General features: G+C 42.5%; 2 protein-coding genes across 5 annotated transcripts; one reads left to right on the top strand and one right to left on the bottom strand.

The window, feature by feature from the left end:
• Positions 1-843: 843 nt before the first annotated feature.
• On the bottom strand, positions 844-4,414 carry ankrd45 (ankyrin repeat domain 45). 2 transcript variants are annotated; one of them, XM_035424048.1, is made up of 5 exons: positions 4,279-4,414; positions 2,517-2,684; positions 2,314-2,405; positions 1,808-1,946; positions 844-1,030 (listed from the first exon to the last, which is right to left on the bottom strand). In XM_035424048.1, the coding sequence occupies exons 1-5, from the start codon at positions 4,304-4,306 to the stop codon at positions 999-1,001; spliced, it is 459 nt and encodes a 152-aa protein (XP_035279939.1). In that variant the 5' UTR covers positions 4,307-4,414; the 3' UTR covers positions 844-998. The 2 variants fall into 2 exon arrangements, with proteins under 2 accessions (XP_035279939.1, XP_035279938.1); XM_035424047.1 differs by lacking the exon at positions 4,279-4,414 and adding an exon at positions 2,790-3,482.
• klhl20 (kelch-like family member 20) lies at positions 2,863-13,867 on the top strand. Of its 3 annotated transcripts, none has more exons than XM_035424045.1 (12): positions 2,863-2,995; positions 6,043-6,105; positions 7,594-8,167; positions 8,548-8,706; positions 9,103-9,197; positions 9,518-9,633; positions 9,869-10,052; positions 10,202-10,345; positions 10,524-10,657; positions 10,756-10,964; positions 11,300-11,406; positions 11,765-13,867. In XM_035424045.1, exons 2-12 carry the CDS (start codon positions 6,083-6,085, stop codon positions 11,847-11,849), a joined length of 1,830 nt encoding a protein of 609 aa, XP_035279936.1. In that variant the 5' UTR covers positions 2,863-2,995; positions 6,043-6,082; the 3' UTR covers positions 11,850-13,867. The 3 variants fall into 3 exon arrangements, with proteins under 3 accessions (XP_035279936.1, XP_035279934.1, XP_035279933.1); XM_035424043.1 differs by lacking the exon at positions 2,863-2,995 and adding an exon at positions 3,448-3,489; XM_035424042.1 differs by lacking the exon at positions 2,863-2,995 and adding an exon at positions 3,837-4,013.
• The last annotated feature ends 387 nt before the right edge of the window (positions 13,868-14,254 follow it).

Here is a 14,254-nt window from a genome sequence, read left to right as displayed (position 1 = left end):
TTGCATAAATAACATTTATATTTTGTATTAAAATAGAATTAAACATTATATATTGATCCCCACAAATGTTAAATCGAAACGTAATTGAATTATTTACTAGTACTTCCACAAGAGGGCGACAGACACCATTGAGAGATCACCACGATAAAAAGAATCACATTTTGCTGAAAGAGCCATTCCTACCATTTCCAACATGAGCTGAATACAGGTTCGTGCTGGATCCAGAACTCCCCTGTTGTGATGGTATGCAATTACTTGTTTGGAAAGGAAGGCACCATTATGATACACAGCACACCATGCAGTGTTCTTCAGCAGTGGGACAGGGAAACGAGAATAAGGAGACAGAAGGGCTTTGGGTACAGCTCCAAATAAATGTCCACAATTTCAGTACACTGATGTCTGGGTAATCACATTCCTATGCTGTTTCACATAGGGCTTACAGTATGCAGAAAAGCCATGGTCTCTGGTCACCTCTGATCAGACAAGTCTTTTGTTTTTCTTTTTAGGCCAGTTCATAAACTGTATGCAAAATTACTCCATAGTATATATCTCAATTCCAAACAATATAAATGAATATATACTATATGGTTAATGCTTGCCATGTACCCCTGCTAGATAATCATTAAAAAAGGATCGTTCATTCTTTGTGAAGTTGATTTATATTAAAAATCCACCATAATGAAGGCATGGGGGGCATAAATCATATTTATATGAAAAATTAAAATTTCATGCAGCAGATTGTTTATATTTATTGTTTGAACTGACATTCTCCATTTTTCATCTTCCATTCAAAGGAAAAAGACAAAGCAAATAATACATGATGAACAACAAATAGAAACAAAATCAAGAACCACATTTACACTGGTTTATTTGCTCGTTGTGAAATGCGTCTCAAAAAGTGTCATTCCTCTTACTAAAAGTTAAATGGGTCAATTTCAGACACACCAAACACAAGTGTTAATGGCCTGCTGGAGAAGTCAGTGCATTTTCCCAGATAATCAGTGTTTCCTGGTTTTAGTTGTAGCTTCAGCTGAAAAACAAAATAACAGTTAAGCGATTGGGTGTAACTGCAGTGTTAGCATTCTAATTATTAGAGTAGAATGATTATGAAGCGATAACATCTCAGATCAACCAAAATGTGGGGGAAGGTGCATATTGCTCTGTGATACCAATTGTTTTTCTTGTCCAAAATGCTGTATTATGAAACTTGCATTTATTTCCATTTGACAGCTACATTGTGAAGTATTGAACTGGTGAAGATTCATCAAGCAACTTGATTATTCCAATTGGTATACCCAGAGTGAGATTGATGTTTTATTGCCATCTATCTGCCAGCTGTGCTTAATTTACTCTATAATCAATTGAATCGCCCCATTCTTTGGGCAGTTAGAGTAAAATATTACATCTGGTGACTAATGGAACCTGATTCTGATGATGGTCTGTCTGGAGAAAAATGTTTGTTGTATTTTGCACGTTTGCACTTTATCATATAGCCTGAAAAACATGCATTTTTTACAAGCTCCTGTTTAGCATTTGCTTTCCATTTTTTATAAAGATGTGCAGGTCTGTCTTGTTTTTAACATTTTGACTGACCTGTTTTGATATCTTAAGACAGACACAGGCCTACCCTGCAGTAACTTACACCTATATCTGAAAATGACTTGGAATGCAGAAATTAAATGTTATGGGAATTGTTCACATCAATGGATGAGGGATATGTGGTAACAGCTTGAAGTGTACCTGTAATAAAATGGGAGTTTGTTCATCACTGGTAGAAAAACCAAATGGAAAAAATGAGAGCACTCACATGGAGCTGTGAGCTTAACAAGAAGAGGGCTAAGAATGTTTTCCAGGTGCTTCTTTTGCTCAGTGAAATCTTGTACTGATGGATTTTTTGCATTCTGAATCCAATCTGCCTTTACTGAGCAGGAACTCATGAATAGGTTCTGAAATGTAAGAAATATTAAATATGTTCAACATGACTCAAATTCAGGGGCGTCACACTACGAATGAAAAAAGGATATACTGAAACTTTTTGTGATGGTCACCATTAGTGACTAAACTGGAATAGTGTACACATTCAAAATTATATTTAAATAATAGTTCATATGATGAAAGTATTGAGAGGTGACAATAACATAAGGGTTTATGTAAAGGTGTAAAGTGGTTAATGGAAACAATTAGTAGTGTTTTGTGTCTTGGTAACTAGTATAGAACTAGCTTTAGAGTTATTTTAAAATTTAATTTGAAGGATTTGCAGAATGGAATACTACATACTGTTCTGTTTGAGAATATTTCAAACGAATCGATTACCTTTTCTTCTTTGTTGAGTTTGCCTTGAGCTTTCTCGTCACAAAATGCATCTCTTGCTTGAGTGATGTATTCTTCCAAGTTCTGCTTGGCTTCTAAAGAATGAGAACGTAGTGTATCTTGTCAAAGTGCGTAATTACATTATTTCAGTAGGCACTAGTGACAACCTGTTTAAGGTGTATTTCGGATGTCACCCCCACTCTTACCTGCCCAAGAGAGATACTCGGCACAAGCGATCTTGGAATAGCGGCACGCGACCTCATTAGCCCTCTCCCCGCGGAAGTTTTGTGCATGCAAGTTGGCACCAAGTTCCACCAATGTTTTCACGGTGTCAAGATGACCCCAGAGAGCAGCATAATGTAATGGGGAGTAACCTGCATACAGATAGCAGTAGCGTTAACAGGTGAATATTCGGTTTTGCTACCAAGCAGTGTAAACCATAGTCTTATTAAATGAGTGAGGAGTTTAATTGCGTTTACCCCTGACCGTGCGTTCATTTACACTGGCTCCATATCTAAGTAGTTCTCGTATGATATCGCTTCTGCCAAGCATACAGGATACAAACAAGGCATTTCTTCCAAATTCATCCTTTTCCTGGAACACGTCAAGCGTTTCACCCACATTTGAACTGCTTTTATACTCCAACAATCCTTGAAGAGCTTCGATATCTCCTGATAAAGAGCAGGTGAATATTGAGTTTTCTCCGTCCAATTCCATTGACTTTGAATGATGATTTACGTTTATTTGTAGCAAGGTAATTTAGTAATGGTCGTTAAATTGAGCTCAAAACAAACAAACAAACAAACAAAAAAAAAAAAAACAATTAAGTCCCCGTAGCGCTTTTAGCTGCCTGAACGTTTAGCAGTCTAGTGCAAGTAACGTTAACGTCTCGTGCGGTAGGCTACGTTATTCTACTGACATCTCATTAATTGAAACTTTCTAGTAATTGTCTTCAGTGGTTACCCACAACAACTTAGCTACCAAACAAGCTAATAATGGAACCAAATGTCCATTATTAACGATAACTTCTCACTGAATCAAATTCGAAAGCCAGCTGGGTTTTGTTTGAACTGCTGAGCACCCTGCAGTCTCTGTTGTGTTGCTATAGTTACTGGTTGGTCCTTGTCGGTATTCTTCAGTCATGCAGTTCATTCGTCTAGCGTTGAGATACTAACAGTGGTAGGTTAAGCTGATCTAGTTATTAAACGTAGCGCTACGTGGCTAAATTATTAATTACTGCATGCTTAATAAAACTGAAACACTTGTCATCAATGTTACTCCTTCGGAGCTATTTTTCAATTTGACGATTCACTTTAAAAGGACAATTACATGGTTGCAAACACCAACTATCTACTCTTCTATATACATAATGGATTTTTCTGTATTACATACGAGTTATTTAGTTTACTAATCAAAAAAAGTATTATTATTGTTTTTTTGTTTTTTTTACGAATCATGGCTTTGCAAGATCGTTTTGCTGTGTGCATATAGCAACTTGGTTTTAGTTGACTAGTGACGAATTTGATGTGGAACCATAAGTAGTAACTGGATGTGTGGTAGGGGGACTTTTCGCGTGCACGTTTCCTGTTTATAGGAATTTTCAATATGTGGTGGTTTTAGCACTTCTTTGTGCTTAATATTTCGTCGAAGCGTCAGAAAATAAAAATAAGCTTCGTTTTTACTCGTATAGATGGAAATATAAGGTGAGTGTACGTATTTATCTGTATAACCATTTCTATATAAGTACTGGAGCTTGCTTTGGCAATCCGCAAGAAGCGAAGTATGCCACTTAGCTAGCTACCGCTATCAAAACATTCACAAGCCACTGCCGAGGACCAAATATGTCAAACAGTTTTCGCACATAGCAGTTAGCTAGATAAATACCTAAACGAAGTTCCTACGGCATCAATGACTCTATCTGCAATTTCTTCACAAACTGAAGTTAGCTAGTAAACTACCACCATTTACCTGCTTGTATGCATTTCAATGTTTCCATGTGTAAATCAAGGCCTTTTCATTGGAGGCCATATGCGGCTTGCTAAATTTCTAAATGGAGCTCGGTATTGAGAATTTTATTATAGAATTAAGCAGAAAGTCAGGTCAATTTTCTCATCCTGACGTGTCCATACAGCTGGATAAGTTAATTAAATACATGTTTGTGTTGCTGATTGCACCGCCTGGAATTTGCTGCCGAGCAAACGAACGTTAAGGAGCTCGCTCTAGATTTACATCGCTCAAGTTTAAGTTTATGTTAGCTATCGATATGAATTTGTCCAGCGAGTTGTTAACTAAAATTCATTTTGGCCCACGTTTAGCTGACTGTATCAGGAACGGAGAACGATGTGCATCTTAGATGGAAAGATTTATTTTTGACTAGTTCCTACTGTTGGTTTCGTAATTATGGTTCAGTAAATTTGGTGAACTAAGAGAATCAAAGCTGACAGTTTAAGTTCCAGTCGGCTACATTGACGTCCAGGAGATTCATTACCATTGTACCATAATTACCAGTGGAATACCATTGAAATTTTTAAAATGTAATAATTCGCAACCTGTGTATAGATTAAAGTACGCTTTGAAAGTACTTTAATCTATACATAGATTGAAATAAATTGCATAGGCCGAAATTTTTCTTTGTAGGTTAAAAAACTCTCCAGATGTGCGTTGCATTTTAGGAAGAGCGAAAACAGCAATATAATAGCCGTTGAAAATCCATAAAAAGAATGTAATTAGTATATATTCACGAACAAGCAAATGATTACAATGGCTTTTCACGTTTAGCTGACTGTATCAGGAACGGAGAACGATGTGCATCTTAGATGGAAAGATTTATTTTTGATTAGTTCCTACTGTTGGTTTCGTAATTATGGTTCAGTAAATTTGGTGAACTAAGAGAATCAAAGCTGACAGTTTAAGTTCCAGTCGGCTACATTGACGTCCAGGAGATTCATTACCATTGTACCATAATTACCAGTGGAATACCATTGAAATTTTTAAAATGTAATAATTCGCAACATGTGTATAGATTAAAGTACGCTTTGAAAGTACTTTAATCTATACATAGATTGAAATAAATTGCATAGGCCGAAATTTTTCTTTGTAGGTTAAAAAACTCTCCAGATGTGCGTTGCATTTTAGGAAGAGCGAAAACAGCAATATAATAGCCGTTGAAAATCCATAAAAAGAATGTAATTAGTATATATTCACGAACAAGCAAGTGATTACAATGGCTTTGAATGAAGATAGATGTATTATGCTTAAACAGGGCCTCTAGATGAGAGCATGTGAGCTAAAGTTTCGGTTTTCTGGCTGAATTGGCAGAAAAGATATGAATTGACCTGTCCATGCAACCAATGAAGAGATGTGCAGTGCTGCTACCGGAGATCCTTCAGTATATCACAATAAAAAATGTATATGTACAACTTCAGATTCAAATATTTATTTAAAGCCTGTATACATTTTAAGTAAAGAAACACAATACCTTAAGTATAGTCTGTTCCCTGTCAGTGCACTTGTCTCAGATATACAAATGGTGAAATGAATATATTTCACATCTGTGCTTATCAGTTCTTTTTATTTTCCGGTCATGTTTACCAAAACACTGCCAGGTGGAGAACAAAAGTATGTTCCACCTCTTGGCTCGACCTCTCCGTAATCAAACTAGAGACCAATGGGCTGCCCCAAAAACTGCAATGTTCTGAGGCCTGTTTCTGCTTTCTCTTTCGTTCCTTACAGTCTAACTGGGAGGTGCGACTGCAGGTTGTATTTTCTGTGCATGGACGCAAAACTAATGCGCAGGTAGGGTATTTAATTCTCTTTGTATCTGGTTAACCTTGTAGGAAAGCTGAATGTTGTATACCATATTTATTGAAATAGCCTATTACTTTCTGTCTCTATCCCATTCTTGAGTGACATTGTTTTATATGATATTTATTGATGTTGCTTGGCAACTACAGGCAATGGGAGTTTAACGATTAAAAATGATATAGCTTGGAGCGCTTCGGGGGTGGCAATTGAAAGAGTGCTCGGCCTTAAGTCATACAATACAAATATCACTTCCTGATCCTTCAGTCATTGAGTTTGTCTCACTTGCAGTAGTACAAGGCAGCTGCTGTGTCTGTTTACCTCAGTTTAATGCAACCATTTTTCAAGGCCAACACCTCTGCAGTCTCCCAAGTGTAATGGAATATAATGCACACCTCCTTGTCTTTTGATGCATGGTGAGCATCTTTATAATTACAATAGTGGTGGTTAATTTCACTGTAACGCACTTTGATATCATGAAATGTGCAATATACATGCAGTCCATTGTTTGGCATTAGCTTGATGGCTTAGGCCTATCAGCTGCAGTGACTCATTTTGTTTTCATATGGTTTGAAAACTGGGACTGTGCCATGGGCTTTGGGCAGTTGGGTTATGTGGACTGGGTCACTTAGTCTTTCTGAAGTGGTTGTAAAAAAATAAAATAAAAGAAAGGGCTCTGTGTAGATCTATCTTCTCTCTGTCAGCTTTGGTATGTGCTTCTCAAAGGCTGTGCTAGCATATACCTTTCAGTGACAGTTATAATTAGAACAACTGTCTGCAGTTAGATGAGAAAATTTATGCGGCCAAGTCGCTTAACTCCAGTCCAAGTAGAAGTTGCTGACTGCAGCTCTTGGACGGCTTGCAGGGGAATGAGAAGTCCCACTGGACCGTAGACAAGTGCGGGGCTTGCTATTTGTCGAGATGCCAGGGGTAGAGTTCAGGGATTGTGCTCTGGGCCAGGGAACCTGTCGGTACTGGTTTGTTTGATCAGAGTGAACAACTGTATTATGTTGGTGTGCTGTGACTGCATTGTGTGGAAGCCTGTCTGCTTGGCTGCGGTGCTATCCCCCAACACAGCATGATGCTCGCTACTTCACCAGTTTATATTTGACATTTTGGTGTTTAGGGTGTTGGCAAGACAGATTTGGTTTTGTATTATTTTGAAAAGTTCATCAGACTCTTCTGTCTTGTAATATTAGCAAGACTTTATCTCTTAATGAAAATGCAATATCTTTAATTGGTACCATGTCACTGCGATTGAAATTTAATGTCTTAGAACATTAGCATGACTTTGTCACTGTAAGCTAAATGCAATGTCTTGCAATATTAAGTCTTTGTCATTGTAATGGAATCGTAATATTTTAGAATATTAGCATGGCTTTGTTTTGGGAATGGGATGGAAATGTTGTCTTTGATAAACATTAGAATTTTGAAAACGTATTAATTGTATGACTGTCTTACCCCCCCGCCCCCCCACCAAAGGGGTACCAGTGCTCGCCCAGACACCACCGGAATGGACATCACCAGTCGTTGCACCCTGGGTGACCCCAACAAGCTCCCGGAGGGCGTTCCCCAGCCGGCGCGGATGCCCTACGTGTCGGACAAGCACCCCCGGCAGACCCTGGAGGTGATCAACCTGCTGCGCAAGCACCGGGAGCTCTGCGACGTGGTGCTGGTGGTGGGAGCCAAGAAGATCTACGCCCACCGGGTGATCCTGTCGGCCTGCAGCCCCTACTTCCGCGCCATGTTCACGGGCGAGCTGGCCGAGAGCCGGCAGACGGAGGTGGTGATCCGCGACATCGACGAGCGGGCCATGGAGCTGCTCATCGACTTCGCCTACACGTCGCAGGTGACGGTGGAGGAGGGCAACGTGCAGACCCTGCTGCCCGCCGCCTGCCTGCTGCAGCTGGCCGAGATCCAGGAGGCGTGCTGCGAGTTCCTCAAGCGCCAGCTGGACCCCTCCAACTGCCTGGGCATCCGCGCCTTCGCCGACACGCACTCCTGCCGGGAGCTGCTGCGCATCGCCGACAAGTTCACCCAGCACAACTTCCAGGAGGTGAGCCTCTGCTCCAGGGCTGCCCAGCGATGGTCCTGGAGATTTTGCATCCTTTGGATCAGTGGTAGCCAGCCCTGTTCCTGGAGATTTACCATCCTGTATATCAGTGGTAACCAACCCTGTTCCTGGAGATTTACCGCCCTGTAGGTTTTCACTACACCTCGTACAGAGGACACCTCATTCCACAGCTAGAGAGCTTGTTGAGCTGCTAATTAGTAGATTCAGGTGTGCCAAATTGGGGTGTTAGAGGTGTAGCTCATTGCTCAGTGTGTGTGAGCATGGTGTGTTAGTGCTGTTACAGATGTAATGAGTGCTCATTGCTCAGTGTGAGTTATGTTTTGGCCTCTGGTTGCTTGGTGACCCATTTGTTGCTCTCTAAGGTGATGGAGAGCGAGGAGTTTATGCTGCTGCCGGCCAATCAGCTGATCGATATCATCTCCAGTGACGAATTGAACGTACGCAGTGAAGAGCAGGTGTTCAACGCTGTCATGGCCTGGGTCAAATACAGCATACAGGAACGCCGGCCACAGCTGCCGCAGGTATGACCCAAATCCATGTCTATCGCCTACGTGTGCTGCAAAGCCCAACCCTCCACAGATCGACATCTATCACCTATATTTGGCACGGGTTCAACCCAACTCCACCACACCCACATCTGTTATGACCTACACCTTCCACAGTTACGGCCCAGCCCCAAAACCTACATCTGTCACCTACATATTTCATAAATACAACCCCAACACTATAACTTTCATCTATCACCCACCCGAACCCACCACTGCTACAGCTCAACCTTTTCAAACCCACATTTATCACCCACACCTTCCACAGATAAACCCAAACCCACACCATCCATAGCCTTGTGAATCCTGCGCGGTGTTTTTCTGGTTTCTGCTCCACTAGTCTGAGTGATGACACCTCTCTCTGATCTGCAGGTACTTCAGCACGTCCGCCTGCCTCTTCTAAGCCCCAAGTTCCTGGTGGGGACTGTGGGGTCTGACCCCCTCATCAAGAGCGATGAGGAGTGCAGGTGAGTTCATGAAGAGCAGTGTATGTGAGTGTAGAGCTGTACAGGAGTGAAGAGCAGTGTATGTGAGTGTAGAGCTGTACAGGTGAGTGAAGAGCAGTGTATGTGAGCAGTGCAGGTGAGTGAAGATCAGTACAGGTGAGTGAAGAGCAGTGTATGTGAGCAGTGCAGGTGAGTGAAGATCAGTACAGGTGAGTGAAGAGCAGTGTATGTGAGTGTAGAGCTGTACAGGTGAGTGAAGATCAGTGCAGGTGAGTGAAGAGCAGTGTATGTGAGCAGTGCAAGGATCCTTCATTTGTCAAATGCTTTGTGGTTTTATTCAGAGACCTAGTCGATGAAGCCAAGAACTACCTCCTCTTGCCACAAGAGCGCCCCCTAATGCAAGGACCACGCACTCGTCCCCGCAAGCCAATCCGATGCGGAGAGGTCCTGTTTGCAGGTGGGACCCATCTTCCATCCCTTCAACCATTATTTTCAGCACACACAAAATTTGCACCAGATTATTCGCACACATGCATACATCCATGACACTCTGCACATCACTTTCTAAAGAATGCCCCCTTTAAAGGGTCTTTTAAAGAGACAGACACGCGCACACACACACACACACACACACACACACACCTCTGGCTTATAAAGGGACACGCCCTCTAAAGCGGTACGTGGCTTTGCAGTTGGAGGGTGGTGCAGCGGTGACGCCATCTCCAGCGTGGAGCGCTACGACCCCCAGACCAACGAGTGGCGCATGGTGGCCTCCATGAGCAAGAGGCGCTGCGGCGTGGGCGTGAGCGTCCTGGACGACCTCCTGTACGCCGTGGGGGGTCACGACGGCTCCTCGTACCTCAACAGCGTGGAGAGGTGGGTTTGCCCCCCAACACTCAAATAACATTTATTAACAGTCCCTTTAAGGTGTATTTGTTGTGTTTAATCAGGGGTTGGAAAAAGTGTGTCCCCACCTTGTACACATGATGGTTTAAAATGTGAAATGCACACCTGCTTTTTGACAGGTACGACCCCAAAACCAACCAGTGGAGCAGCGATGTGGCCCCCACCAGCACCTGCAGGACTAGTGTTGGGGTGGCGGTGCTGGGAGGGTATCTGTATGCGGTCGGAGGCCAGGATGGAGTCTCCTGCCTCAACATTGTGGAAAGGTGCTGACCCATCGTTTTCTAATGCCATTAGAGCCATTCAACAGTGGCCAGGCAGTGGCACAAATAATCATTGGCCGCACATTTCAAAGTAGTCTGTTCAGTAGGAAAGGACTCGTGCTGGGAAAGCCAGGTGGGATTTGGCTCGCGCGCTAACGTGCTAACGTTCCCCGTCCCACAGATACGACCCCAAGGAGAACAAGTGGACCCGAGTGGCGTCCATGAGCACCCGGCGGCTGGGCGTGGCCGTAGCTGTGCTGGGGGGGTTTCTCTATGCAGTGGGGGGCTCGGACGGAACCTCCCCCCTCAACACAGGTTAAAAAAAAAAAAAGAAAAGAACTGGCATCGTGTTTGCTTCAATTTACTGTACATGTGGCGCATGTCTGTATCTTAACGTGTCCGTTCATACGCAGTGGAGAGGTACAACCCCCAGGAGAACCGCTGGCACACGGTGGCGCCGATGGGCACGCGACGGAAGCACCTGGGCTGCGCCGTGTACCAGGACATGATCTACTCCGTGGGCGGCCGCGACGACACCACCGAGCTGAGCAGCGCCGAGCGCTATAACCCCAGGACCAACCAGTGGTCCCCCGTGGTCGCCATGACGTCTCGGCGGAGCGGGGTGGGTCCAGCCTGTAGACATGACTCAACGGTCTTGACGTGGTGCCGAGTACTGAGTCATGACATAAGCCTAAATGGGAAGTGTCTTCTCATAAAACAACACATTTATTTGATAGGTATCAGTATTTGTATATGAAATTGGCTTTTTTAGATACATTTTTTCAGGCAAAAGTAGCACTGACCAAACATATAAGAGTGTGCTAACTATACAATGACTTTCATGGAGTTTAAGCAGTTGAAATGGTATTGAGCTTTTCTGTTTCAGTCACAGAGTTACGGCTGTATTGAATGGTGTGACGAGTTGGTTCAACTGTGGAAAATGCTTTTCTTTGGCAGGTTGGTTTAGCTGTGGTAAATGGACAGTTAATGGCTGTGGGAGGCTTTGATGGAACAACGTACCTGAAAACTATTGAGGTCTACGATCCCGATGCAAATACATGGAGGTGAGTTGTCAACGCTGTTATACTGGTATTTGTCTATACTCCTATACTATGCAGTGGAAAATGGGTATGGTTTGCTGATATTAACGTATGCTGTGCGCTGGTATAACCTGTTCTTGCACTTGGCAATACATATACATACGGTATGTGTAGGAACAGGTTTGGTACCTGCCAGCGTTCAGGTATGGTATCTGCACATGTTCTGCTATGCGTGGGGTAGAGGTAGATGTATGTTTTTATACTTTCTACAGTAATGCTGGTATATATAGTACTATGGGATTGTATATTCACAGGAAGGTGCATTACTATTTCATACAGTCCTGCCCAATGTTAACCCTGCATTCTCTGTTCCTTCTCTAAGGCTGTATGGCGGTATGAACTATCGGAGGCTGGGAGGAGGTGTCGGAGTTATCAAAATGACGCACTGTGAATCGCATATATGGTAACCATGGTAACTCCCCAGGTGCCTCCCTGTAGCCTGTGCTTCCTCCAAAGACATTTGTGCATCATGCAAGAATGAACTTATACTCCAACCATCAGCAACCATCCAGCCAGCAGTCTGAGAAGAATGTGAGGATCCTCCCTGAGAGAGGTCAGAGGTTAACATGCAGGCAGTTTCTCATCACCTTCTGCTCGCTTTGGGACCTTGGGACCTGTAGTTCTTCTCATCATTGCTCTGCCTGTACTAAATGGATGGTCTGACACTTTGATCTCCATGGCTGGATGCTGCAGCTGTTATGCATTCACTCAGTGCTGCGTTTCTGCATGGCTGCAGTGACTCGCAGGAACGCAGCACAATGTCTTGCTTTTCCGATTCCGGCACTGTGCCCAACAGGAAAGTTCTCTGGGAAGGAAGACACTCAATGTTACTGGACATATAAAGAGCACATTGGGTTCCATGACGGTCACTTAGACTCTTAGGAGATGGATCATTAGTTACTCATGGTTGGATTCCGTTAATTTGTATTCCTTATGCCATTTATAGTTTGTATACAGAGCAGTCCAGGAAGACATTTCACCAATTGGCCATACATGTGGCCTGCTGTAACATTGGTATATGGGCAGTGATAATGATATAATATAGGCTGTGGCAACATTAGCATTTGGGCCTGGGTAACATTGGCCTGTGGGCAGTGGTAATGTTATCATATAGGCTATAGGCTGTGGCAACATTAGCATTAGAGCCTGTGTAACATTGGCCTGTGGGCAGTGGTAATGTTATCATATAGGCTGTGGCTACATTAGCATTTGGGCCTGGGTAACATTGGCCTGTGGGCAGTGGTAATGTTGTCATATAGGCTATAGGCTGTAGCAACATTAGTATTTGAGCCTCTGTAACACTGGCCTGTTGGCAGTGGTAATGTTGGCCTATGAGTATCAGAAACATTGGTCTATGGACAGTGGTAATGTGGACATCTTGGTACTGTAGAGCTCTTGAGGTCTTGGATGCATCGCTCCCTGAATGGGAGTGCTAAATGGGCAAACTAAGCCTGGAGGAAAGCCTTTGATCATATTTTACTGCTCTCGGTTCACTTTGAAAAGGTTAAGGTGTGTTTAACTTATTTTTTTAAATTTCATACTATCATTTTTGAAGAATAGGTGCACTTTATTGCCAATTTGGAAATGAAAGTACAAGGCAATAGCAATTTGCGTTCAGTGAGTCTTCGGCCTGGTACTTCTGACGGCAATGAGAATATTAAATGTATTCATTGTATATTTTGGATACGTGTCAATCATGGACATGATGCATCGTGACCGTAATTACTACTTTCAATTTAAACATTGCCATTTTGAATAACTAGTAATGTATCCATTCTTCAAACTCCTAATGCAAAAATTAGTGGACGGGTTATTTTGTGGACTTCATATGCATTTGAATGTCCATTTAATTAGAAAATGTACTGCCAGCTTTTATTGGATTGGCTCTAATTGGCATTACATCCACAGATGTTACTTCAAGTGTTGGCTGTATCATGAAGATGTAATCCCACGATTCTGCAAATGTGAGCTTATTTCTATTAAATCTAACCATTATTTAGTCCTTTATTGTACGATGACTGGAACTGGGAACGAGTTAGTTTGATTCAAAAGGTTTTTAGGTGAAATCAATTGGCTTGGAATCTCCTAGCTGGTTTTAAGGAATCTCTGTGCAGTTTATTGCTGGGGAAGTTGTATTTTGCGGTTTTGTTGGCCAATGGAGCAATATTTGCACCTTTTATTCCTGGATATTTGTCAAACCAAACAATGCATTTCAATCTGCTTTCGACACAGACCAGTCAAAGCTGGTTGGCTGAAATATTTTTTCCAAGCGTGCAAAGTCAGAGGGAAATGGGCTATAAGAGACTAATCTGTTGGCTATTCCAGTGTGCATGAAAGCCTGGGAATCCAGGAATCATTTCACCCACTTCAACACCAGAGCAATGTCTGCACTCTAACCTATGCAGTCAATAAACTGTTTTCAGTATTTGCTTTCATTTTTTTCCCCAAACACTTAAAAAGGAAGGGAGACTAGTATTCAGACTATAATTCAGATTTGCTAGTTTGATCATCTGAACTAGCATACAGGCCCTCTACATTCCCAAACATGTGCATCCTTGTGGTATGCAAGAGCTCGAGTCCCTGGGCACTATCGCATACTCTGGAGACTAACTCAACAGTTCATCAGTGACACTGATCCTAGAGGAGAGAATGACTCCTGGGATAACAAGGACTCCTGTGGTGCAGCTGCTACTGTTGATCAGAAAGGAAAAATGTCATAGAACTAAATCATCACTACATAAAATAAATTCTAAAGATTGGGTACATAAAAGAATAAGTATTCACCTATAAAAGTGCTGCAGGTCATGCAGGT

Source organism: Anguilla anguilla, chromosome 6, assembly GCF_013347855.1.
Source record: "Anguilla anguilla isolate fAngAng1 chromosome 6, fAngAng1.pri, whole genome shotgun sequence".
NCBI lineage: Eukaryota > Metazoa > Chordata > Actinopteri > Anguilliformes > Anguillidae > Anguilla > Anguilla anguilla.
This window is presented reverse-complemented; position numbering and strand designations above follow the sequence as displayed.

Excerpts from the sequence above, each read along its gene's own strand:
- ankrd45 (XM_035424047.1), bottom strand. The coding sequence starts at position 3,027 with ATGGAATTGGACGGAGAAAACTCAATATTCACCTGCTCTTTATCAGGA. Across the intron at positions 2,685-2,789 it reads AAATGAACGCACGGTCAGGG|GTTACTCCCCATTACATTAT; the intron begins GTAAACGCAATT and ends ATCTGTATGCAG. Across the intron at positions 2,406-2,516 it reads CGAGTATCTCTCTTGGGCAG|AAGCCAAGCAGAACTTGGAA; the intron begins GTAAGAGTGGGG and ends CTCATTCTTTAG.
- klhl20 (XM_035424045.1), top strand. The coding sequence starts at position 6,083 with ATGGACGCAAAACTAATGCGCAG. Across the intron at positions 8,707-9,102 it reads GCCGGCCACAGCTGCCGCAG|GTACTTCAGCACGTCCGCCT; the intron begins GTATGACCCAAA and ends TCTGATCTGCAG. Across the intron at positions 10,658-10,755 it reads AACCTCCCCCCTCAACACAG|TGGAGAGGTACAACCCCCAG; the intron begins GTTAAAAAAAAA and ends GTTCATACGCAG.